Source organism: Crocodylus siamensis, chromosome 12 (assembly GCF_052110815.1).
Source record: "Crocodylus siamensis isolate JL-2025a chromosome 12, ASM5211081v1, whole genome shotgun sequence".
NCBI classification, from domain to species: domain Eukaryota; kingdom Metazoa; phylum Chordata; order Crocodylia; family Crocodylidae; genus Crocodylus; species Crocodylus siamensis.
In genome coordinates this window covers 49,331,529-49,359,009 of record NC_143406.1, presented here as the reverse complement: position 1 = coordinate 49,359,009, position 27,481 = coordinate 49,331,529, and the positions used below count along the sequence as shown (strand labels likewise).

General features: G+C 46.7%; 1 protein-coding gene across 1 annotated transcript; it reads right to left on the bottom strand.

The window, feature by feature from the left end:
• Positions 1–271: 271 nt before the first annotated feature.
• On the bottom strand, positions 272–27,348 carry LCMT1 (leucine carboxyl methyltransferase 1). Its single transcript, XM_090023738.1, has 11 exons — positions 27,171–27,348; positions 24,657–24,748; positions 23,887–24,008; positions 21,330–21,406; positions 20,644–20,705; positions 10,191–10,293; positions 8,304–8,424; positions 7,019–7,120; positions 6,480–6,571; positions 3,577–3,674; positions 272–1,150 (listed from the first exon to the last, which is right to left on the bottom strand). The coding sequence occupies exons 1-11, from the start codon at positions 27,266–27,268 to the stop codon at positions 1,128–1,130; spliced, it is 990 nt and encodes a 329-aa protein (XP_089879864.1). The 5' UTR covers positions 27,269–27,348; the 3' UTR covers positions 272–1,127.
• Positions 27,349–27,481: the final 133 nt, after the last annotated feature.

Below are 27,481 nucleotides of genomic sequence, written 5' to 3'. Positions count from 1 at the left end.
CAGTTCCCTTTGCTACAGTTTTTCATCCCCTCTAGTCATTTCACAAGTGCTACATCTAAAAGCTTCTACCAAGATAGCACCGTTAATCACCTCCCTGCCCCCAGCATACCATACGATGTTACACCGGATAAATGAGTGTAAAACATGAAGATGACTGTGTGTATGTGCATCCCGCTGCTCAAAACATTTTTGTTGAACAAATCTGGGGCAAAATGAAAGCAGCCAGTGACTAAAAAGGTACATTTTCCTTATGAATAAGACATTGGACAAATTGTACATACTAAACATTTATTGCCCTCTTGTAGAACAACTGCAAAACTCAGCTTCAGGCAGAACAGCATTTGAGGGGAGGGTGCTGTGAGATCGGCACGAGGACACAAGCAGCGAGAAGCAGACAAGGCTTCATTCCTCACCTTAGCCATCCAGGCTGGCAAGCAAGGCAAGGCAAGGCGAGCCCAGCCCTTCCAAGTTCAACATCCTATTGGATGACAACCAATTCTCCTGCACATTGAGCAAGAGTCAGGGGGCAGGGGCAGGAACCAAGCTGAGGGTTGGCCACCGAGCTGGAGCGAGCCTAAGGAACGGCAAGAAGCCAATATGCCATAAAGAAAAATAAATACATCGGGACAGAAAGAAAACCCCAGCCTCCATGATCAGCTGTAAGCAATGCAACAAAATACCCTTTAATGCAGGCCACAGGCATGACATATCCCGTCTGCCCTTCACAAATGCATTTCACACACATGCCGAGGGACAAGAGAGGAGAAACAAAACACAACTGCTCTCTCGAAGGGCACGAGGGTTTTAAACAGGAGTTATTGACATGGGAAACCCCTCCCACCCCCACCAAAAGCAGTCCAATGCCACGTCCCTGAGAAGAGACGAATCTTGCATCAGAACAAAACCGCTCGCAAAGGACAACAGAGATTTGTAAAAACAATGACAAGCCAACAAGAAAGGGTCAGCATCAGCAGCACTGCACCGGTCACTCTCTTTCCACTGGCACTGGGCGGAGGGTGGGCAGGCTGGAGCTTGCACGTGCACAGTCCCATCACTTGTGGGAGCTTGACTCCAGCAGCAGGCGGCAGCTTTGATGTGGGGCCCGGGGTTCCCTCGAAGTGAGTACATTAAAACGTGATGGTTTCAAGACCTGGGTGAAAAGAAAGCGAAAGAGAAAGTGTACCCCCTGCCAAATGCACTCTGCTTCCAGAACAGCCAGAACAGGAGCACAAGGGATGCTTCAAAACCTCTTCAATCGGAAGAGTGGGGTGGGAGCAAAGTAACCTGTATGTTGCAACCAAGAAATAAGCACCAATTCAAAGATTAGGTTAAAATGAAATCCCCCTTACCTGGGCTCCGGACCTCAAAATACTGGGCCCTCCTCCATTTTACAGGTTACCTGTGACTCTCATTCAATGAGCAAAAGAGCCCTGGAAAGGGAGAAGCAGGCAGGGGAAGCATCAAGGCGTAACGGAGAGCAGCAAGTTTTTAGACCCTCTCAGTGCCGCTTCCAGCAGCAAACTGATGTCCTACATGTAGCACCAGACACGGAGAGACCCAGGAAAGAGAAGGGAAGCAGGGCTGACTGACAGCTTGTGGGGCTGGCTTCGGGAAAAGATTTAAGCAAATTACTGTATTTTTTTTTTAAGAGATGGATGCATGCAGATATTTGAAGGGCGTAAAGCAATCTGGAGGAGTGAGAGGATTTCTTTAGGGCAGAGCAGGCAGCTCTAGAGATGGGATGCACCAAGGGCCAGAACGCAGAGCTGCATGCCTGAGGAACTGACCCACGGGAGGAAGGGACGTGCCACTGGCTCGAGACATGCAGATCAGATGGGACCAAGCCCCAGGGCATTCAGGGCGTGTTCAGACACAAGGTGTTGTGCCATGCAAGCTGCTTCCTGGACCAGAAACGGTGCATGGGGTAATTGGCACGGGGCAGGTGAATGAACAGTGTGAATTACCCCACCCGCAGCACCGTGTAGTCACAGCTTTGCTGCTGCCAGCCTTGAAGGCAGCCATGTGGAGTGGCTGAAGGCACAGTGAGCTTGTGGCCTAGATTCAGCCTCAGATTAGGGAATATCCCTGCACTAACAAGGCAGATAACCCAACAGGCTTTGCCTCTCTCTGCCTTTGATATGCTGCGACATTCAGTCTCTGCACATACAGCTCCTGCTGATAGCATCCGAGCCTCTGACCTGAGGGCAATCTATTGCTCAAAGCATTTCTCTAATCAGATGGAGGTTCCAGTAATGATGGTGCTGTTAAGAGGGGAACTATTTGTGCTTGCTCCTCAAGAAGCAATTCTACAGCATCATCATTTCTCAGCTCCTGTGAGCAAAGGAGAGCCAGCTACCCCAGCAACGTCACATACGGGAGATGGAGAGGAGGGTTCTGTTTAGCAGATGCTGTAGTCAGACCCTATGCTGCAACAGCGCAGGAAGCTAGAGATTCGGTTTCCTGAGCTAGAACAGAAATTTCAGCTGGCTTGGGCTGCCTACCCTTGAGGGGAACCCCTAGGGCTCTGGGCTACAGATAATAAAAGAGCACCGTGTCGCGAGACCACCCCTCAATCTCTCCACCAACTACAAAATGGTGCAGAGTTTTCTCTTTTCTTTCATTTCTGTTTTCCTCTTCCTTTTTTCCATTTCTCCACTCCCTCTTACACATCCTCTAGAAATTTACTGGGGGCTGAAATAGCTCATTCAGTCTTGCTGAAATAAGTATGCAGCCATGTTAGCAGAGATTACACCAAGCCAGCGAAGAGAGAATGAAAGCTGTACTGAAGCCTGCTCTGCTTCATCTCATGGCGAATTAATTCCAGCAAGAAAACGAATTGCAGAAATCTGGGAATACTCTGACTCCACAAAGGAGCAGAAAACAGTCACTGTCATGAGCAGAGCCTCTGTCCTGCTGCAGTAGGGCGCGTGGAGGCTGCAGACACACCATATCCAAAACCAGAGCCATCGGTTAAGCTTTGTTTCTGAAGCACCAGGACATGGATGGTGGCATCAGGCAGAACAGAACTGTACAGCAGACACAGGAAAGCAAAATGCCTTGTAAGACCAGGAGAAAGATCCGAAGCATTGGGCTGAGGGAATCTCTCCCTAGAGGCAGCCTCCCAGGAAACACAGACAGATCTGAATGTTGGGGGGAAACATGAAAGGAGCAAAGCCTAAACCAATTAGGAAAGGTGCAGCTCAGTGCTGTCAAGACACTACGGAAGATCGTTAATAGACCTGACAGTCAACGCATGCAGGAGTTTGGAGCCCACTTCATTAGCAGCGACAACATTTAAAACCAGCAGTCGCTTTATGCAGATTCCATAACACCTTTTAACTTACAAGTTTTAACTCCTTTCTACCTAATGGGCTTTCAGAGGGGGCAATTCAAGTGCCTATACCAACCACGGGGGGCAAGGGAAAGGCTGCTCTTTGTTCCCTGCACAAACACTGGTAGAGCAGCAGCCCCGTCCTGCTACTGAAACTCCTACGGTACATCCTGCTGCTGCACAGACCTCTTTCCCACATATGCTTTAAATAGGAAGATTCACATTCCAAGTTGCAGAGTCCTTACCCAGGTTACTGCTGTCTTTTGTAGCCCAGGAGATGCAGTAGTGCTGCATTAGCTGCTCAAGCAACTCCTTTTCATCTAGGAATTCAAGCCCCTCTATTCTGTAGGGAAATTAAAGAAATGGATTTGAAAACAAGCCCTCAGGGCATTCTGTAACATGCACGTGTTCATCCCACAGCAGCAAGTGGTGCCAGAAATGGCAAGGCCCAGGGAGTAGTCACTTGTATTAACAACTTACCTTTTCCTGTATGAATACAGGTAAACCCACGAAAGGGAAAATGCCAGCATGCTGAGCTAGTATGGGACTAATGACCCATGAAGTGTTCTCTGCCTCCGATTCCTAGGGTTCAGTGTACTGGTGCTAGCCCGCGCTCCTTTATGTCAGAACACTAACATTTGCACTCCACTCTTTTACTTACCACAGGGATGCAATGCTATGGGCTGACAGATTTTGTTTTGCTGTGCAATTCCAGCGTATCATTTTTGATTATTCTCTTCTCAAAGCCACAAATAACCGCCCAGAGAAAGCCAGGGCTTTTCATTTCTTTGCATGCCACCTGGCTCCAGAAAAATCACTCTCCTGCACGGGTGACTGAGCAGAGACCGAAACCTCCCGACTGAGATGTGCAACTGTTATCGTGGCAGGGTTTAGTCCCCAGTTGTAGACCAGGGCACAAAGCAATCACAGAAGGAACACTAGTCCTGCCCCAGATGGCGTGCCACCTGACAAGTCCAGCATGTGGTTGGATACCATACACCTTACTCTGCACCAACAACCACTGAAGTGCTGCTGCTTCCAGTAAGGGACAAGCAATTCCTAGGTGCCCTCGTTAAGGCTGCGAAATCACCAAGGAGGAGGCAACCATGACTACAGAGCAAAATCCAGGTTCTGTAATAAGTTTACTGCAAAAGCAGGAGTGCAGCTCTTTCTAGCTGACAGCCGGCAGTGGGCACTATCACACACCTGGCCAGGAAGTGGTAGCAGGGGCTGGTAGCAGGTTTACCTTAAGCAAAAGGCTACCCCAGGATGAAATGAATGATGGCAGCAGAGAAGCAACAGGTACTCCAGTGTAACGTACATCTCGCTTTGAGGGAGAACTCCCCTCTGGAGTAGAGTGACTTATGCCAGCGTACGACTGAGCGTGGCGTGCCCACTCCACTCGCACTACAAGAGTGAGGTCAACTTATTCCGTGGCAAGCATGTGGTGTGTCCACACCCCCTGGACAAGAGCTGCTATAGCAATAAAAGGCAGGATTATCCTCATGTTGTGCTGAGGGTCAGTGTTGAGCTGGCCTTTTAACTGGCAGCTGGGAGAAGCTGAAGAATAGTCCCCGTTTCGAACAGTGCTGTAAAGCACTAAGCGTAGTTCTTCCTAAGAGCCAGGTGGCGAAAATCCACCTGTCACCCTGGCGGAGAATGGCCAACAAATTGTTGACCCTGCCCCTTCCCGTTCCCAATGTGGGAACTCGCCATGGGGCAACGTCTGATCTTGACCAGGGCAGGCTGCCCGGCTGGCTCGGAGCACAGCCCATGGACGACTTCCTAATGGTCCACACTTCAGATTAAACTTCAGAATAAAAGATTTAAAAATAGGAGACTCCAATGAAATGGATAAACAAGTGGCCAGCCATCCGTGCAGAAAGCTTACTTAATGAGGCTGCCGGGAGCTTGCTCTGGGAAGAAAGTGCAGTAGGAAGCGTCCCTTCCTGCCTTTTGCTGGCAGAAGTGAATTATTCAACTGTTCAATGGCTTTGCACTAGTGCAGCATGGAGGATCCCTACCAGCCTGCAGCACCACTCTGGAGTTGTTTACCTCCCTTGCGGGGAGTATCGCACCCAGCTCAGAAAAACTAGATCATAACCACCCTGATTACAATTTGGCCAGGAAACAACATTAACCCTTTTGATGTTTCTCTGGGGGAGATTCTGTCCACAGGCACAACTAGGAACAAGGTCTGAGATGCACATCTAGTTCACTGTCACTTGTATGCCTGGTGCCATATGTGTCTGCTTCTCCTACTGCACTTGTTTGCCTAGTACAACAGAGTACTGCTGGCTTGTTCTAGCACTAAGTTACTCTCTGCCTGGGCTCAGCTATTCTACCAAGCACATAGGGGAGCAGAGCAAAGGCTGACCATTCCCTACCTACCTGTCCCAGAGAAGCTGCAAACAGATTTCTACCCATGCTCAGAGCAAAGACCTGGGCAGTCCCTAGAAGCAGCAAAGGGGGCATGAGCATCCCCCCAGGCAAGCATAGGCATGAAGAGAAACAATTATACTGCTTTAAAAATGGTGGGATGGGGTTCTGGTAGGTCAGCTGGATTGCTGTAACCATCTGGTCTGCCTGCTCCTATCCAGTCTGCATAAGTGGAAGTTACAGTGGGGGCAGCTTCCTCCTGGTTAAATTACCCATTACCACTACTGAAGAACAGAGACAGAGGATGGTTACAGTGGGGTCACCTGATCTGTTGTGCTCATGACAGGCAAGGCTCTCCCCCAGCTCTCAAAATATCCAGTCAAGCCCTGCGGGTAGTTCTTGTACATGCAGAGCTGCAATGGCCAGGGGCTCGCAAGAAATGCCGCAGGAGCCTTAGAGCAGAATTTAGCATTTCTACTGCATCTTTCACTCACGGATCTCTGTGCTCAGCCAGAGGACACCCACCATCCTGGCAGCACACTGCACTGCCATGCAGGGGGAGAAGGGAGAAGAGCAAGCCACTGGCTTGTTAGCAGGGCTCCTGGCATTACCCTTAACGTCCTGCACACAGGTAAGATTCAGCTACACCCTGCTTCACAGGAGAAAGAGGAGGCCACGTCAACAGCTACCAAACTAATTACTGGAGCAAGCTATCTTGGAAGAGGAGAGCAAAGGTGATTTCTGGCAATCAGCGATGGGTCACCAGTACCTTTTGACATCAGCCTGTGGCAGAGAGCTGTAGACTTTCATCATGTCAATGGCGTTTGCCGCTTCCCAGCCATTTAACAACAATCGCTCCTTCTGTAAAAGAAACAGGAAGCACAGGACTCAGAGGGCTCTAGAGGAGAGTAGAACTATGACTAGTCCCAAGGGCCTCTTGTTCCAAGGACCGTACAGAGCATCTCCTCAACCTGCTCTCCAAAGATGTTTAATGCTCGTTTCTAAGCAAAGCTTGTTTAAGCCAAATGAATACAGAAAACCTTGGTGCTGGGCTAAATTAGGCTGTATTTTGGCTCTACTCCATTTTTCTCACTCGCCACAAACAGCAGATGCCAGTCAGCTCTGATCTGCAGGGTTCACTCCCAGAGGTTATGGGGAATGAGGAGAAGGGAAGAAGCTGGTTTGGGGTGAACAGCCACTGTTCACCGATCTGAGCCTTGCAGCTGCCCAACCCCGAGGAGCAGAGCTGGCAGTTTAGACTAAACAGTGTCGGGTAAGAAAAATGCCTTGTTGCTCTGCACTGCTCACCTGAGACTCTAAGGACCAGCAGACTTCCACGCCAGCCAGGTTGCACTGCCTTCTCTGCAAGTTCTCAATCATAATCTGTCCAAACCGATCAGCCATGTTCACCTGGGGAAAACAGGAAGACAAGGTTGGTTTTCATAGAATCATAGAAAATTTGGGATGGAAGAGACCTCTCAGGAGGTCACATCTAGTCCAACCCCCTGCTCAAAGCAGGACCAGCCCCAACGATATCATCCCAGCCAAGGCTTTGTCTACCTGGGTCTTCAAAATCTCCAAGGATGGAGACTCCATCACTTCTCTATGTAACCTGTTCCAGTGCTACATCACTCTCCTAATGAGAGAGTTTTTCCTAATATCCAACCTCAACTTTCCTTACTGCCACTTGAGCCCATTGCTCCTTGTTCTGTCATCTGCCCCCACTGAGAACAGTCCAGCTCCAGCCTCAAAAGGGATTGAACTACAGCAGAAAGCACTAACTGAACTGAAGCCCTCTTGTTAGCCCCATACATTTATACTGCGGGCAGCAAAAGCCTCATTTGTTCTCCCACCAGCCTGATGTAGCTCTCTCAATCACAGCTACGGCAGTCCTTGGGTCCTCAAACAGGACTTTCAGCAGAAGGAAAGGCCTTGTGGTGATGACAGCTTTTTCTTTAGGAACAAAGCACACTATGAACAGGATCGGAGGACTGCCAGCCCTTTTCCACAGGGACTGCTAAAAGCCTATCATAAAGCAAAGACTTCTGGCTGCTACCAGCTGAGTCTGGGCTCAAATAATTGACCTGAAAAGTCAAAAATTCATTACCCATTCCTTAAGTTACCCAAGCCCCAAAAGGCAACTTTCTGCTGCCACACAGAAAGGCTCATCTTCAGGCTGATACAGGCTGGCAATTTTAATAATGGAGCCGATCAGTGACTATCTGTAACCGGCTTGCCTAAGAGTGCTCAGTGCTATTTCCTTCAGCACTGACCCTGGCATCTAGGGCTTCGCAAGAGTCTCAGTCGTTTTGCTTCAGGGAAGCACATGATGGATGCAAACAACATTAGTCAATTATGCTCAGACCATGCATGCCCTGCAGGTTTGCTAACAACTGAAGATGGCCCGAACACCCAAGATCCCCAGCCCAGGTAACTTCTTGAAGTTGCACAGCTCTGTACAAAGTCAAAAGCATTCAGCCTCAGAGCCTCCACTCTCATCCCAGACAAAATCCCCATGGCTTTCTGTGCGCTCTGTGCCAGTAGCTCCGTGCCAGTAGCTCCGTGCCGAAAAGCTGCATGGGTTTGTCTTTACCTGCTCGTAGTTTATGAACATGGCCGTCTGAAAAGTGCTTGCAGCCCACTTCAGAAGACTTGCAGACTGCTGTGGTGTCATATAAACCAGCACGCACTCCGTGATCAGAAGCGTTGGCAATCTTTAAAATAAATAACACCAAGCAAGAATCATCAGTGACAGACAAGTACTTTCATAAGCACAAATGAACTCGACAGCTCGAGGAAATGAGACATCATCATTTTAACCAAGCAAAGTTTAGGTCTGGGCCCTTAACCCGCATGTTATCGGCACAGGGTACGAAGTACAGGAGTTGTGAGTTTTCCTCTGTGGCTTCCTAACCTTTGCCACGCTGCAGCCATATAGTACATCGCTTCTTTCCCCATTCACCTGGATGGGACAGGAAGATGGCCACGATTCCCAGGCCTATTCACAACTCTCGGGCTGAGAATTCATACCCTGTTCCTAACTATTAAAAGCCTGGTAGAACAAGTCAGACATTGAGACAAGATGAATTCCCTGGAATTCAGATAAGAACACAGCAACTCCTTTGAGTAATTAGGAAAAAGGTGGAAACTTCACTTCCACCATCACTTCCTGTCCCTTAGGAGGAGTTGGAGGCTGTGACGACATGGCTTGGGAGAAATACTCATACCCCACCTAATGCACACACAGCCCCTGTTCTCTTATTTTTGAACAGCACTAAAGATATTAAATGCAAGGAGAGACTTTAAAAAGGCAGGGGGAGGAGTGGAGAAATGACCTTTTAAGAACAGCTCTAGTAATACAACTGTACAAATCCCTATGAAAGGCTTCAATAAGTCACATTTTGCTAGCTATCCTTATGATTCAGAAATTGCTTTTCTTTCCCCCTCCACCCACAACAAAAAACCCAAAATCTGCATGAGTAACATGGCCCACAAGTCAGAAGCTCGCTTTTAGTTCTCATTATGAATAGGAACAAGAAGCACTAAAAGCAAAAGGAATTCCACAAGGAGAAGTTGTGTAGGCAAGCAACGAGACAGCGAGCTTCTAAGATGAAAGCATAAAAGATCAGCCTGATACATCCTGCCTACCCCATGTGCCTCTTCTCTGCCAGCTATGCTCTATTTATAACTCTTCGATTGGGAAAGTATGTCCATTACCAACTCTCTGGGATCACGTAGAGAAACTAAAGAGCATAGTTTCTCAGCAACCAAAATCCCAGTCTTTTACCTCTAGGACGGGATCTTGACAGATTCTGCCATCATCCACTTCAGGAAATAAAGAAAAACAGCTTTACAGAGAAAGACACAGAAAACCAGTCACTAAAGTAAAAATCCTATAAAAATATCTTTGTGCATGTTACATTCTTTATTTTATGAGATGACCAACCAGACACACTCACATCGTATCCCCACACACAGTAAAGACAGCATCAAGCAAATAAGTCACTAGATACCCATGGTCATTAATAAGACGCACCTGAAATATAGCAAATATCCAGTTACTAAGAGAGATTGTTCAGATAAGAAATGTTTAAGGAAGTTTTTGAGTCTGTGCTTTTATTTTAAACAGAGTGAGATTTATGAGCACATGCCATGCATGGCCCTTTCAAAGGGCGAACATAATGGTAGCAGTGGTTTTTCCTGCTCCTATGGGGGTTGATGTTCTGGGGTAGGAAGAACACAAGTCTCATGGAGTGGGCTGCATGGGGAAGGAGCACAGACCCATGCAGGCAAGGACTGCGGTAACAGCCTGCTCAGCTCGGGGAAGCTACATGCAGTGTTGGAACAATTCCTTCTGCTTAAAAGGCTTGGAACAAGGTAACCATGGAAATAGCATAATAAAAAATGGATGCAGATACTGTGTGCCCCAACCCAACTTCACCAGTACATTTCCATAGGCCTCTGAAATCAATCATCTTACTGTGTATCCATGTTAAATTTCTTTAGTTTTTCCTCCAGCTCAGATGAGCTTCTGAGATCTGCTCCAATGATAGAATATCGACAGGAATCTAGGCTGTGAGCATCTGCAAATTCAAGACAGCATAAAGATTAATGGCTGAGCTCTTGATAAGAAAAGGACATTGAGATTATTGAACTTTTAATGAAGTAAGACATGAACAATCTGAGAGCTCAAATTTGACCTACTGTCTGTTGAAGTGAACAGCAGTCTGAAAACTTCCCTCTACAAACCAAATGCTGCAAATGACAGTTATTGATATTTATACACTGCGATGCATTGGCACGAGACGTGGCAAACCTGGGTTTCTTGCTTCTCTGACTACAAGAATGCGGAGAGGTAGTTTCAACTGTTGCCATGGTTTCAGGGAGGATGGAGAGAAGAGAAAGCATAAGGATAGCAGGCTGCATCCAAAGAGCAGGAGACAAAAGCAAAAAGGGAGAGGCTTTGCCCAAAAGCTTGACTCCGTAAACCCCCAGGTGTTTCCCCAGCACATTCTGGTTTACTATGATTTTGAGTTTCTCACAAGTTAGTGATGGAAAAAGAGCACAGCTGAGGTGAAGGGCAACATACTGTTAATGTCAGAAAAAGGGATCAGACATCGCATTTAGTTCCTATACTGTCTAGTCTTCCCTGAGTAAGTGAATAAAAGGAAAGGGGTTTTGTAGGAGCAAAGGTGCTCCATGAAAACACAAGAGCAGCCGAATCACGATGTGATAAATGTCATCTCAGTCCTGAAATCAAGACACTGACAGGCTTTTACACTAGCAGTAGGCTCCTGGGCATGGAAGCAAGTCAAATTATTCTTGCATCCAGTTCAGACCCAAGATAGTCACCAGTGAAATCACTCCACAAATTACAACTGGGCCTGAAAGGGGTCTTGTAAAAGCACCCTGGAAAGAAGTGGCATTTGACGCACACCAGGTACAGAGTCAGACGGCTCTGCTGGTTGATTTATACACCTGCTACAGTATAAAGCAGAGGACAAAACAGCACATTGTTCCCCCCGTCGAGCAAGAGAGTGACAGCCAGAGAGCAAGCAATAAAAATAGGTAAAGCAAACAGTGGAAAAACCCAGAGCAAGAGATTCCAGTGGCCTTGTAGTGCTTGGTCAATACACACACCTGCAATATAGCTCATTGGCTTTGGCTTTAGTCCACCTGGAAGCCTGCAGCATCGCTGCAGACAGGCACTGCCTCTGTATTTCAGTATAGCAGCAGGTGTGGAAAGCCAGGTAGAGCAAGAGCGGGCAGTCAAGTGGTTGGGGACGGGAGAACTTGTTCTCCATTTCAGAAGAGCAATAACTGAGAAGCAACTAAACTCAAGAAATGCCTCAAATGCTCCGACTGGCACCACTCTGCCTAGCTGCCAAGTGACCAGCCTTCCCAACGGGCACCTGCGAAGTCGAACGCTGCTATTCCCAGCACAGTCTCTGGAGAAAGAGGCAAGTGCAGAACAGCTCACTCAAAGGTAGGAGAAGTCAGGTAAAAGTGGGGCACATCATCTGCAAGCGATTCAACATTTGGAAATCACCCACATGCTCTTTAAACACCACTCTTGCTACCCCGACCACCGATTTAGGTCTTTATACCAGGGCCACAAGTGTGCAGCCCTTGGATAGCAACAAGCCTGCTCAGCGATGCAAGAATTAGTTCAACTTTGCTCTCCACACAGAAGACAAAAATAAATGTCAGTCACCCCAATTAGCAGTGGAGTTAATGCAATTCCTGTGTCCCACTTCATCAAACTTGGGCACATTCAAGTTTGTCATTCAAATCAAGTTTAAAGCAGCAGGAACAAATGGCACGAAGGTTCAAATAACGGAAACAGTGGTCACCTAGACAGAGGGTGCGTCTACATGAGATAATTTACTGCGCAGTAGAGCTAATTACTGCACAGTAAGTGTCTACAGCTACACGTGCAGATGCTTACTGAGCAGTAATTGGCTCTTATCGTGAGTAAATCTACTAACTGCAAATGCAAGTAGCAAATTTACTTGAGATTAGCAATGGTGCAGTAGCACACATGCAGACCCCTGACTGGGATCAAATCTGCTCCTGGTCAGCTAGGGGCAGAAGATTGTTCCCTGTCCACAGGAGCTGCCCTGGCAGCATGTAGCTCCCAGCCCATTCTCTGCAATCCTGGGGCCAGGGCTAGGAGATCCTTGTCTCCTAGCTCAGGCCCACAACCACGTGATGATCTCCCAGCCAGGGCCAGGCTCCGCAACCACAGGATTCAGGCTGGAAGAGAACGGAAGAGAAGGATCTGCCAGCACCGGCCCTGTGATCATGAAGCTGGTGCTGGGAGACAAAGATCTCCCAGCCCCTGCTCCCTACCCACAGCACTGCTAGCTACCCCACTGGCAGATCAGGGCAGGTCAGCCCCTCCCCTGCAGCTTCTTCCAAGTCTCTTGCCCTGGAGCTGGGGCCAGGAGTTCCCTGCTGCCAGGGCAAAGAGACACTGTCCCCGCCCTGGCAACAGGCAGCTGGGGGGTGGGGGGGGCAGGGAACAGCCAAAACCCAGGGGCTAGCATGCAGGAGGAACCCAGAGCTCCCCCTGGCTGCTGCAGAGACAGTGCAGGGCCAGCAGGGGTGGAAGCAGATTGCTGCCACAAACAGCAAATCTGCTCCAGAGACCCTGCACATGTAGACGCCTGCCTGGGAGCATTTACTCGTGTGTAACCTGCTCCCGGATCTAATGCACATGTAGACACAATCAGAGATAGCATTAAGCCAAAAAATATGCAAATAAAGGGCATATGGCTTTCTGCTGCTCCTTACTGTCCTTCACCAACAGGAAAGTTCAACTTCTAGGTTAACAATTCTTCAGCAGTGCCGTTCTTAAATCCATAGGCATAATCCAAGATAATAAACTGAGTTCATTAACTTAAAGGCTGGGGAAAAAAACCTCATAAACTGCAGTTGAAACAGAAACTGTACTTCAAGAGGTTCTCTCAAAAGATAAGGATGCATACGCAACCTTGGCAATTCCATGTTGGAAATATTTAATGAGAAACTCACAGGCAACTGAATCCCTCTACTGCAGTACACGACAACCCTCAGACAGTGTTACCCCTGGCCTCCTAAAATGGTAGCAAGACTGCCCTCTCTTCACAAAAAAACCATTCCCACCTCAATTTTTATAAGACTGGGTAACAAAGTATAGGAGAGGAGGGGAATTCTGCTTATGCTCAGGATGGTGCTGGTTGGGCCCAGTTTAGATAGTCTGGGTGCTGCCAGCACTCTAAAGAACAATTTAGAACAAAAGTCAAGGAATCAGGATTCGTTTTGGAGGTGTGTTTTTTGCTGGAGATGGGGAAAGGAAAGGAGAAGCTGGGAAAGATACAACACAGAACCACAATCTGGTTACAGCTAAATTCATTATCGTACTTTTTGAGAAAGCTTGAGGGGGGACCTTAAGGCTAGGTTGGCTCATAGACCATATTCATGATTAAGGTTAAGAAGGGTTTTCAGGCCTAGGCGTTCTATAGCTTTGCACAATTTTAACAATACCCCAGCAAAATGGTCTGCTACAGACATAGGAATCTGTTCAGGAATCAGCTCTATTCCTTCCCCCCAAAGCCTCCTGCCTCTAGACACAATTGTCTCCCTTCTGTGTCCAATGCCTACTGCCATCTAGTTCTCTTTCCTCGGATTCATCCAAATAAGATGTGCCTGGTCCATGGTGCTTTCTGTCAGCTTCACTTGCCTCTCATCTTTGACTGCAAACTTTTTGCAAAGGTTGCAAATTAGAAACAAGTAATGCATGTTGGATTCTCTTTGGATGTTCCATTTTCAGGTGACAGTGCCTTGAATAGGTTTCGTTTTCTTCCTTGCTCCTGGCAAAAGTTTGTAAAGAATGCTTGGACTAGTGAGGAGGTCTTGAGAAATGAAGCACAAGGGTGAAGTGAAGCTGTTTTGAAAGTGAGACTAGACAGAAGTGACATGAAGAGTCCCTGAAAAGGAAGAGCTTTTAGAAACAAAATTCCTTGTAAGGTTTGTCTTCCATGTCTATAGGATTCTGCCTTAATAACAAGATGTGGTAAAATTTTAGAGAAATTTGGCAGCTTAAGAGGTGAACAGATGAGAAAATTAAAAATTAGGTAATACTTTTCTACCTTTTTAAATGGAAAGCTTAGTGCCCTTTTACAATTATAGAGCAGAAACTCACCCAAGTCAGGGCAAGGGGCTATACTGTACCTAGGACTCCCAGGTGTGTGACCAAAAGTCAAACCTAGGCCATAAAGAGCTTAGAAATAGTGCAATGCTAGCTTATGATCTTTGAAACCCTGATTGCATAATTTAACAGCCATTTAGAGATCTGCATATTTACAGCCCATGCCAGTAAAGCAACAGTGATTGGAAAGTATTTTAGAACAATCCATTTCTACAGTGCAGCACAAGAAAAAGCCAATGGCAACTTCAAGGTGTCGCAGTCACCTGATCTGTATTGGTTTGAGCCTTGAAATTTGCAGACGAAAAGTTGCAGTTTTCCAGCTTTCACTGTGCCCTGCTTCTCCTAAAGCCCCCCCCCCCCCGTTTCACAGCCAGGCTCTGACTGTGCTCTATGCGAAGGGAAAGCTCACGCAGCCTCTCCACAACCTAGAATTACATGGAAGGGAGGTTTACTTTCCAGGAATGATTTTGCTGTTACCTTGATTGCAAATCTCCGTCCCTTGGCAGAGTTCTTGAGCCATTTGGTTCCTCCTGCTCAGACTCAACCAGGCCTATCTGCACTGCTCTAGTGCCGACATGACCATCTTGCCCCTGCCATGCTCTGGCAATGTAATCCATTTAAAGCAGAATTTCACTGAGGCTTTTAGCACAGCTGAACAACTATTGATGGTCTCTTCTAGAGCACAGCGGTGCCGGAGGCTTTACTTTGCAGTACTCTCAGCTGAGGTTGCAAACGCCAGAGTTAAAACTGCTTACCTTCACCTATCTTTTATAGAATCAAAGACATGAAGGGCTAGAAGGGACCTCAAAAGATCATCGAGTCCAACTCCCCTGCTCTGGGCAGGAATACAGAGAGATCAAATGATCCCAGCAAGGTGTCTGTCCAGTCTCCTCTTGAAGACTTCCAAGGCTGGGGTCTGCACCACCTTCATGGGAAGTCTATCCCAGATGCTGGTCACCCTTACTGCAAAGAAGTTGTTCCTTACCTCCAACCTGAAACCATCCTCTAGTTTATGGCCATTGCTCCTTGTCATCCCTTGGGGCACCCTAGCGAGCAGTTTCTCTCCCAGCTCCTGATATTCACCCCTCACATACTTACAGATGGCCATCAAGCCCCCCTCAGTCTTCTCTTCCCCAGGCTGAACCATCCCAGATCCCTTAGTCTTTCCTCAAAAGGTTTGTCCTCCAGGCCCTTGATCATTCTTGTGGCCCTTCTCTGAACCCTTGCAAGATTCTCCACGTCTTTTGTGAAGTGTGGTGCCCAGAACTGGACACAATACTGCATCTGGGGTCTCACCAGCATTGAGGCCAGAGGAAGTATCACTTCCTTAGCACTGCTCGCAATGCATCGGCTGATGCATCCCAGTGTGCTATTAATTCTGTTGATCACACTGTTCCACTGGAGGCCAATGTTCATCCTGTGATCAACCATAACCCCAAGCAGGGGTGACATGTAAGGAGTGCACATGCAGCTCCTGAGCGTGGTGGTGCATCCTCTACAAAAACCCCAGTGTCGGCGGCTCCAGTGGGCAGTTGCCGCTTGCCACACCGCTCTCCCACCCACACCGCTGACAGCATCTGTGGGAGCTCCTGCTGCCACCGTGCCCCCCCCAAGGCGCCAGGGGGATGCATCGTTCATGACCCCGAGGTCGCTTTCAGCTGTTGTGCTGACCAGGACATCTCCTCCTAACCTATATTCATGTTGCTGGTTACTTCTCCCCAGATGAACCGCTCTGCATTTATCCTTATTGAACTGCATCTGGTTCCACTCTGTCCACCTTTCCAGCTTGTCCAGATCTGCATCCTATCCCCTAGCATGACTGCTTTTCCCCATAACTTAGTATCATCCACAAACTTGGCCAGTGTGCTTTCCACATCCTCATCTGAATCGTTGATAAAGATGTTGAACAGCCCAGGACCAAGAACCAAACCCTGTGGGACACCACTGGCCACCTCCTGCCAAGGCGACAGACCCATCCACTACCACTCTCTGGGTTCAATCCCTTAGCCAGTTCCCAACCCACCTGACTGTAGACTCTGCCAGCCCACAATCCCCCAGTTTTCTTTAAAAGAGAGTGATGAGAGACTATATCAAAGGCCTTTTTACAATCCAAGTATATGATATCAACTGCATGTCCCACATCTAAGCGGTTCGTTATTTGATTGTTTCCTTTGGGTCTGGTATCCCTCAGCTCCCTCCTCATATTGGGCATATTCCCTTTCATTGCGCGCAACATGCCACAAGACTTTTTAGATGTGAACACACCACACTTATCCCCCCTGTAATTTTGAGGAAGGAAGTACAAGCACAAGCATTTTAAACATGGGTGCCACTGCTATAATTAAATGCTAGTATTAGATGCCTTCGATTGCCTCTTGCCCTTACTATTATAATTACGCCCCACTTTAGAAGGATGTTATGTTACTTGTTTCATCTGCAAGCAAAATCTTTTATCACTACGTTAACTTGGTGACGAGAGCAGCATTTCAGCATCTCAGGTACATGTGAGGGAACAGCATAACCCCTTCCAGAAGGATTCTCAATTACTCACAGTTCTGTTACTTAGCATAACACTTCCCTTGGAGCCCTTCCAAGAGGAATCAAGCACGGATCTGATCTACTTAATGCATTTTCATTAGGAGTTTCACTCTAAAACATATACTGGACTTTCCCAGTTTTTCACACAATAGCTTCCTGCAAAGTATTAGCACACAAACTTTGGAGACTTCCTCACTTTTTACCTAAGTAGTAGCTTTCCTTGCATTGGTACTGAGTTGGTGTTCTGGTAAATTGGCTTTAACATTTTTTTTTTAGTTGCGACTGCCCCATGCCCTGAAGAGCTGATTCTCTCTGAATCACTTGCACACAGTATGACCCCAAGTTACTTCCACAGAATAAATAAAAGCAAAAAGTTAAATAGGATGCCTAGAAACAGATACAGCACTTGAGCTCTGGTTTTTATTGATCTGACTCAGGGGTCAGTGATTTTTACTGCAGCGCTCCTCACCAAAAATGCTCCCTGAGAAGCAGGACTTCAGCTCATAGCTTGAATGCAAGCCTGAGAGGACCCCTGAGCATTTGTTTGAGGCAGATTACACACCACTGGTGATTTTCTAAGAGTAAATCAAACTGATTAATAGGGTTTAGCTTGCTGTACTTCATCATTACAACAATTGGACCCGCCAGCTAACATATGGTGGTTTTGGAGTCTTAAAGCAACCACCAAAACAGAGGAAGGAATTGGTTTTATAGCTACAAAAGACACAGAGCAGATGGAATTTCAAGTGAAAAAATTTCTGTCTGTAAGGGGTTTTTTTGGTAGCTTCAAACTCACTGGTACAAATATATATTCATCTTTAAGCTATCGACTTACCTCTGCCAAACGGGTATTTAAGAGGAGGCTTGATGTACACCTTGCTGGGGTGTTTGACCCCATGGCAGAGGGTCGGACTCGATGATCTGCTCAGGTCCCTTCTGACCCTAGAAACTATGAAAAGCCAGACCACAGCAGCTTTTATGCTTCTTCCAATTTACTTATTTTTTTTTTTTTTTTTTATAAAGGGCACTTTTTTATTCTCATTTCCAGATAATTTTGAGATGTTTGGGACTGGAAAAACTGTTTCTGGCCCATACAATCTGAGTTAGATTCACACATCCATCCAGTTATAGTGAAGTTTCAGAGTAGGTGGCATCACCTATCTCTCTGCAAGATTCATGCTTAGCCAGAATACATTTCTTCTCAGTTTTCATAGTCATGCTTACCAGCTGGGGTGACGGACAAAGCTGCATGGTTAGGAGATCGTCACAAGAGTTTACTAATACTGACAAAGCAGCAAGAGGTGAAGAACAACCTTCCTAACATTCATGACTTTTCCTAAGGTTACCACATGGATCCAAAGCTTCAAGAGAAGTCTCATGGGATCCCGTACATTCAAGGGAACAAACATCGCAATGTCATAGCATAGAGGCTCCAAATTGCTATACAATTCACAGCAAGGCATTGAGCTCCTCCCTGAAGATGTAAGATTTCAGTACAGGAAAACGAAGCTATTTGACAACAAGCATCTTCTTGCTCCATTTAGGGGCAAAAAGCCCAGAGACATCCACACTCCAGTTGCAATCTATGCAGTCTAGAAGGCACAAGGAGGAAACAGATGCTGTCCTGAAGCCAAGAAAAATCCATTTGTTAGCACTTGTCCTAAGATCTGAAGCCATTTAGTTCTTGTGGGAGGAAAAGCATCAATAGGACAAGAGTCCCATCAGAAGGCATTTCATCAATTCAGGTGGCAGATACTAAAGCAAACATATCAGGAGTGATTTGTGTATAAGAAGTAACAGCAGCGAATTGATTTAAGATGAAAAATGTTATCCAGAAGTGCTGAATGTCAATACTACAAAGGTTAGAGTAGAGATGACAATAAAATTCCCCTATCCCCAGAGGATGCTCTTCCATTATGCCCCATTAGGATCTCTATGACAGTTGGTATTTCAGAAGATGCCAATTTAAGCCAGGACTTCTTCAAAGATTTCTTTGCTTGTTCCAATATTTAAATTCTAGAAACAGCCAGAGGCTTTAATATGCCAACGGCTGAACCAACCTAGAAAACACAGCCCCTGTTCCAAGAGAGCTAAAAATACAACACTGAACAAGAAGATGAACTTAAATTTGTTTTGGAGAAGCAAACCAAGAGTCAGTTCATGTAGTAGTGACATATTAACTACAGTAATCTGGCAATCATATAGAAATGATAGCAGCCATTATACAGTAACTAGCACCAGCTAACAGATCTTGATTACAATATACTGCAACAACATTAAGATGGGTATGCAATTACACTTGCTTTCTTAGTACAAATCTGTGCTGCACTGACAATAACAAGCATTATAGAATACAAAGTTCATCAGCCAGCCCTTAACTTTTTTAGGGGTGATTTACAACTCAACCTATTTTCTCATGTTAATCTCTAGTAGCAGGGGAGGGCTTCTGGCCCATCAGAAGCATCACCCCACAGTCAGTAAGAAACCCAGGCTACCTCTTCCCCCTCACTGGAAGAATCAGAAAAAGCTTGTTGACATCAGGGAGTTGGGGCCTACCTATTCCCCCTGAGACCCAAATTCACAGCACTTCAAGGGACATATACAATGTTGGTTAGTTAAAGCCTAAGATCCTTTAAAATGCACCAGTAACAAGTATCCATTCCAGTGGCGAGATCCAAATTCAGATGTTCAAGGGATCTCTAGCTGGCAATGCCAGGCAGCCTTTGAAGACAGAAGCACCTGTTGGGACTCTCTTTTCCAGAGTCCAGCCATGCAGATGGCCATACCCAAGTCTGGTGTTTCCTAGCCAGAAGGAAACAGAACTGTTCCTACCAGGGAGTTTACTGCTGAATCCCTTCAGTGAAGTTATCATGCAGCTATTCTTGCTGAAGGAGATTAGCTTTGGGTGAAAGAATGCCACAAGCACAAGAGTGCAGCTAGAATACTGTGAGCACTATGCATCCTTCTTCTTTCCAGAGTCTGTGGGCACGGCTCAGGCAGCGCCCCAGCACCCAAAAGCAAAAGGATGCATTTTGAACAGTGATCCTGGCACAGAAGCAGGTTTCACTAAAGACCCAACCAAAGCAGTATGCTTTCTGCTGAGCAGGTAGGAAAGCCCATTCTGTGGAAGCAGCGTGCCCAGGCTACCAGGGAGGTAGTTGTTTTGGCACAAACAGAACAACAGCTGTGAAAGGGAGGCTTTTTAACAGGGAGTCCAGCTCTCTCTTAAGACCAGAACTTGAAGAAACCAAGCACAGGATGCAAGGACTAGCCTTGACCTTTGAGAATGGACAACGCAGACTGACTGTATTGTGAAAATATAGATAGCAGCTACAGATAAACACTTGAGCGATTAATGAAACAAAGAGGTAGGGATAACAGCCAACTGATTCTTGACGCAAGCTACTGAACACGTGATCACTTACAATATTCTTCTCTTTCCAAGAATTAGAAGAAAGCATAACCATTAAATTACATTGTGATAAAGGCAGGGGGGAACCCTCTGCAACAAAGTCAAGGCCCCTTGGAGAGAAGACATTTCTAACATGACAGGGGAGCAAATAAAAAGGTTGATAAGAGGAAGAAAAGAGCTCTCCTTTCCCCCCTTCTCCCCCAACATTTAAAATATGTTAAAAGTCTGCCCACATACCAAAGTGCAGAGATTTAAAAAGTGTTTCAGTGCATCGCTGACAAGATGACTCACCTATTAAGAGAGACTCCCCTGAATGGGATTCCATAATTGGCTTTGACAGGGGAGGTTTTGATCTGTGGGAGAGGAAAGCAGTGAGCAGTTAGCTGGTTTAAAGGTGCTGTCATTTTGTCACAAATTCAAAGGACTGGAGAACTTGACTGCCCTCTCCTGGAAACAGATACACCTGCATTTAGCTTCACCACTGCATCTGTTTACTGTAGATTTGTTCTATAATTAAAAGGACAAGAGACAAGTTCAACTAAGAAAAGCCCCACGCTGAGTCCTAGCAACTCTGAAGCCTTGATACAAGCTCTTGCCATTTCTTGACAAATCCAGGCACTCTCTAAATTCCCCATGGCCCTCAGTTTATGAATGAGTTGCTTCTTCTCTCCAGCTCCACCACCTTCAAGTATGACCCTGGGAATTTGCTACCTCCTTCCAAGTATTTTCAGAAAGAAATGGTAGAGCCAAAAAATTTTCACTCCCACACATTCAGAAATAATTTAGGAGCCTTTCATTCATTTGATTAATGCACATGAGTTAGACTTCAGGCTGTCCAGTCACTTTCATAATTTAACTCCTACAGACTAAAGCTTTGTTGAGGAAACACAGTTATCAATACAGGAGGCTTGTACACAACACATCTTGCTGTATTTGTAGAAACAATAAGTTGAGCTTCATATAGCTAACCCACTTACTTGATGTTATATATTTTTCTTGTAACTATCGTTGGGAAATCCACTTCAAAATATTTTCTAGGAAGAAGATTTTCATCCTGGAAATTAGAATAAAAAGAACAACATTGGGAAATATGAATATTTCAAATGAGAATTTCATTTATTTCTCCCCAGAATTATTTTGTTCCAAGTCGCATCATTTTTTCCAGTTCATTGTCCTTTAATGTACAGAAATTGAACAAATGAACTAAAAATTAGAGAACATTAACATAACCTCTAACAAAAAGAAAACAAATTTATCAGGCAAATAATCTGGCAATCCAAGCCACAGCTTGATCACCATCCTACTGGCAATTGCTCCACAATACATTATCAGGCTACAGTATTCAACAGCCCATTGCAGCAACAGGTAAGTTTTCTTCATGGCCTTAACTATACGTCACTCAACATAGCTTATGGAAGCAAACAGAAGCATTGCATAGGGATTCATACAACCATCTTATATTAGTGTCCTCATCTTCCCCACCCCCAGCTCCAAGACACAATCACTGTGCACCAAACCTGTTGTATCTCAAAAACCCAAAGACTTGGATTTAGTCCTAGACAACAAGTGTCTACTCAGAAAGCCACGGCTCCACAACCTGTACACAGACTGGCAGTTTCAGAGGTCTGTGCTCCCTGTTACCATGAAGTCTCTCCAGATCCAAACCGAGGCACCCAGACTAGACAGCATGGGAAAGTTTGCACAGCTCCTTTGCCTTGGCTGCAGTTCTGCTGTGAACAGAGGTGTCTTGGCAGCTCCGGAGCTGCCAGTCATGTACCTTTCTAAATGCAAAATTAACAGAGTTGTGTTAACTACTGCTCCATCACTGAAGACTACCATTACCCTTCTCCTACACTAGGCCCACTGGACAGGAAGAAGGGAAAAGAGAGGGAACAAAGATAAAATTAAAGGCTTTGCTCTTTGTTAAGACAGTTTTGGTAAAATGTTGTTCCAACAAAGCTGTAGCATGAGTTGCTGCTAGTCAGCACTTCATATATTTTTTTTTTAAACAAAGCATATTCACTTGATAATCATTTGGGGCCTTGTTAAATAAGCCTAATCAGTCCAGGCTGTCTTCCAGCAATCAGTTTACATTCATTAGACTTAATTCTGAGGAGTGCTAAGCAGCCTTTGTTCCTACAAGAGTTGGAAAGACTAGAGTTTGTGCTTACACAGAGTAATATCAGAATACCTGCATCTAGCCCAGACAGATTCTAATGGCTGGGGCACACGAGCATGTTACTGCAAGTTACTGCTTCACCTCAGGTCAGCTGCTCTGTGATAAAGGGTGAGAGCACATCAGCGGACCATTAGAGCAGAACAACTGATAAACTATGAATCCCCACTCATTTACCACCAGTCATCAGCTCATGAGTCTATGTCCTAAGTAATGACAAAGCAGAGTTAGGGAAGGTGATATTCAGCATTTTGTTTGCTCTGCCTTAAGACCCTCAGATCTCTCTCTTTTGTATGACATTTTAGGATTACAATATTCATAGATCAATATCTAAATTTGATAACTCAGGGATAGCTGCATGGATTTTAGATTGCCATTAAATGATCTAACTGGGCAATCGTTCACAGTGTGTGGCACTGTCTGAAAAACTGCACCACAATCACAACCCAGACTCTCTCTGATTTTCCATTTATGGAGTAGGTGCCCACATTTTCCCTGAAGTGTCAGGATGCAATTCAGGGAGGACCAAATCTTTCTCAGTAGGTAAAATAAAAGCAGAGAGAAGGGAGAGGTTATATATTTCATAGATTTCTAGGGTCGGAAGGGACCTTGTAGATCATCGAGTCTGACCCCTGCTCTAGGCAGGAAAGGGCGTTGGGGTTACTGAATTGCGGTGGTCAACTTACCACAAATGAGATTACTTAACTGCAGTGGTGAACCACAGGTAAAATGGGGTTACTTAACTGGGGTGGCCGATTTACTACAAGTGGCACGAGCAGCCTGTGTGTGGGGGACATGGCAGATGAGGGAAGGGACAGGCAGCATGGTGGCAGACAGGGCAGGGAGCAGAAAGCAGAGCAGCAGATCAGGCAGAAGGCAATCAAAGAGGCACTCACTGAGGGGGCAAGGCTAATTTGTGGTACACCTGCCAAAAGGTTTGGCTCCACAGTTACAGATGATGAGATAGTCAAAAGGAATAAAGATCTAGGACTTCTCTGAATGACCACTAGAGGTCACATTAGATGCACCACATGCCCCAGACAGCACTTCTGGGCAATGAAACATAATAGTTTCTTAGGGGATGTTTATAAGGCCCAGTGTGTTACTAGTAGGAGACACCTTTGCTGGCCCAGATTCTGGAAGCAAGCTGTCCCCAGGCAGCAGGATAAGTCAGCTCACAGAGCTCCATGCTACCACAGCAAGAAGCTTCCAGGATCCAAACTATCTTCTTTATCTCCGCACTGCACTCCAACGTGCAGTGTTTGAACACTCTGCAAGAAAGGAGGTCAGAAGATAGCACTTCACATATCTGCAAAAATCTTCATTCAGCTACTGTCATTATTCTGATCTACCATCACCTTCAGCCTCCAGAACATGGTGTCCATACCAGCACCAAGGTTTATGACTTGGCAATTGCATTCTGTCTTCTTTAAAAAAGCCTTGAGCAGGTGACTGATCCCATGGACACGAGCGTAGTACCCTGCAAAAGAAAAGCCAGTTGTTTTCTTAACTATAACCATTTGTACCCAGGAACGTTACCGGCTGGTCAACCTGCCCTTGTATTCTTAGTTCTCCTCGCAAATGTTCTGTGTGTCTGCTGAGCTGGAGCTGGTTGGAAGGGCTAACATATTTCCCTACCAGATGTGCAGGACTAAAAAATGATATACAATTATTAATGGAAGTTGATACCCAAGAGCTGCAAATTTCAGTGTAAGGAAGTTCCCATCATGTTTTGTCTTAGCAGATGAGTTTTGGCTGCTGCTCAAGTCATGTCTGCCTGTTTCTACTTGAAACAATTAACTACCTTGTCCTTGAAAGCCATAGGTCATGTCCAGGTTCTGGTGTCTTTGGGCAGCATGTTATTTTTCAATCAAGCTGTTGCACTGTGTTTATAATACAGATGACGAGAGTGTTTCCATACACACTGCAGTTTGAAATGCAATGTTTCAAAAGTGAAGATCCAGTGTGTAAGTCTCAAGACTACAGAGTACGCATATCAACCCATTACACGCTTCCTAATCATGCGCTATGACATCCAGTATAATGCAATAAATCTTCCTGCTACTCTTCAAGAAACCCCCATGTTCAGAGAATGAAGATATAGACAGACATTCACATGCTAACTTGCCTCTATTGATTTCAGGTGCTTTCCTTTCTTTTGCCTGTCTCACAAAATACTGGATGTAGGGGTCCTTCCAGTAGCCGACACTGACAGCAAATCTGACAAACGGTGGCGAAAAGAGAGGATTACCAAAGACAGACATCAAATTTATGAGACTATACCCAGACAGACAAATTATCATCAAGGGTGCCCAGCCCACTCCTTCACTGTTGTACGTCCGGGTGAGAAACTTAAAACACTGCTGAATACCTGAAACTATATGAAATCATTCCAAGTAGAAATGGTGGTGGCCACCCTATTAAATAGTAACTTGTGCTTCTCTCTGCTTTGGAAATGCCTCGGGGGAGACTGGAGCAAGACCTGCCCCCTTAAGGCTCAATCAGCAATGAACTTTTGCTGTAGATCTAAAATTCTCAGGATTGCACATCATGCTCTAACCAGACCTGTGGACTATTTGCACATGTACTAAAACAGGAATGGGCAATTATTTTGGGCAGAAGGCCACTTACTGAGTTTTGGAAGGCCATCGAGGGCCGCATGACAGGCAGCCAGGGGCAGATAATTATTACATTTTCTAAATGTTTTAGGGGCTCCGCGGGCCGGATAGAATGGGCTGGTGGGCCATATCTGGCCCGTGGGCTGCATTTTGCCTGCCCCTGTACTAAAACCTTTGGACGACTGGTCTCCAAACCTGTGTTGACCTAGGAAATAATGCACTGTGGGCAACATCACTTTTTGCTTTTATGTTTCTTTAGTTTGACGGGGACAGCAAAGTTCCTGGTGGCACCAAACAATGTTAGTGAGGGGGGTTGGGGCGGGGACATTGCCTGCAGGGCCTGCAGGCCCCAGGTTCAGTACGACTGCTCTGCATGGTGCCATAAAACAAGGAGGAAATAAGTGTGTAACACTGCGACAAGGACAACAAGGATAGGACACAGACCACAGCAAAAGGTTCTTCAGAGGAAACTATTGTGACAATTCCTACTACTCCCTTTATTGTGCATGCTCTCTCTCATACTTGCACTTAAAAGGAGAATTTTTTTTTCTTTTAAGAAAAGGACTCAAAGATGTGTCCCAAACCTTGGAACAGTGAAAATCTCTCTGCCCCAATGTCCTGCCCCTCCCATCAGGGAAGGTCACCCGCAATGTAAGTGACTTATACAGCACCGGATTACATGTAATCGCACAATACTGTCACAGATTCCTCGGTTCAATAACTTTGGAGAATGCAATTTACTGCACCCATTTTGCAGGTTTTATTTTTAAAATGGCTCTTATCCACCCTGGGGCATTTGTCCCTTTCATCTTTTCCATGGATCTTTTGATGAATTTGCCCTTCTCACCCTCTCTCTCTTTGGCCTGCCTTACATTTCATCCAGCCTTTTTGCTTCCCATAGCTTCATTCTCCCATTCCGCTACTCCTGCCCAAGGCTCCTGTTTTCAAGCCTTCCTCCCAATCAGCAGTTCCTGGTGCTGCTGCTTTTTTTCTAAGCATTCAAGAGAGCAAAATTCATCTTACACTTGTTATTTTCACTGCCGAGAAAGGTCAAGAGCTCTGAGTCACAGCCCAGTGGGCCACACGACTGCCCAGCTCCAGGCCCAGCTCAGCTTTGCAAATGTTTTGTTAAACAAACAGAGTTTTGGGTTCCACTGAAGCCAGTAGCCTGGGCCCAGGAAGAAAAATCTCCCCCTCGCCCCAAGGGACCAGAGGTTCGAAGCGCTGCCAACCTAGGAAGAGGGCAGTACGCTACACACCAACTATGGCTACAAATCCTGATGTCACGTTTGTCCCAGCACAATCCATTTTATCCTGGGACAAAGTGCAATCGCTCGGACGCTCACATCCCTTGTCCCAGGATCAATCCTAAAAAGTTTGCAGGAGATGAAGCACGGACACTTTATCCCGGTATGCTGCAAAGTGCATCCGAGCGCTTATCCCAGGATGGCTTCACTGGATCAAGGGCATTTAGCTACTTGCGAAACCCCAATTAGATGGGCCATGTGTGTACGCGCCAATCTGGGACAAGAACGTAAGAACTGCCATGTACTGCAGAGGCTGGAGGGAGAGTGACCACGGTGCAAGCCGGGATTTCCCCTGCCGCTCTCCCCCTTGCTGCCTCCAGCACTGAGGTCCAGGCGGGGCCGATGCAGAGCCTGTGCCCCTCACTCCCTGCTCCAGAGGTCCCTCTCCTCCAAGCCCGTGTCCAGCCCCTTGTGAATCAGCTCCCCCCGCGTCTGCTGGCAGCCAGCTCCGCCCCGAGCGACCCGCTGGGCGGACAGGAACGGCCTGGGCTCGCTTCACCGCTGCTGTCAGGTGCGGGATGCTGCTGTCCCGGGGCAAACCCAGCAAGGGCAACGTCTGCTCCCAACAGGGATGCACATGTGCACGCATGCGCACAGGTATGCACGCGTTCGCACACAGTATGCACGTTCACACGCATATAGGCACACGCGGGGTGCACATGCACACAGACAGGTCCAGGTACACGCACGACACCCGGCCCGGCCCGCCCCCGGTACCGCTTGCAGACGGAGGCGTCCTCGCAGGTGCCGCGCACCGCCTCGTCCGCCTCGTCCGCGCTGCCCGCGTGGAAGGGGTCGCGGCCGGGGGCGGCCATGGCAGGCGGCGGGAGGCAAGCCGAGAGGGGACATGGAGCTGGGCGCGACCGGCTAGGCTCGGCTTCCGTCCCCCACCCCAGCCGCGGCGCTTCTCATTGGCCAGCGGCCTAGGAGCGCCGCGCCGGCGCCTGGAACCTGAGCACGCAATTGGGTAGCTGCGCTGTCAGCTCCCATGCCGTCCAATAGGAACGCAGTACCCCGGGAAGCCCTGC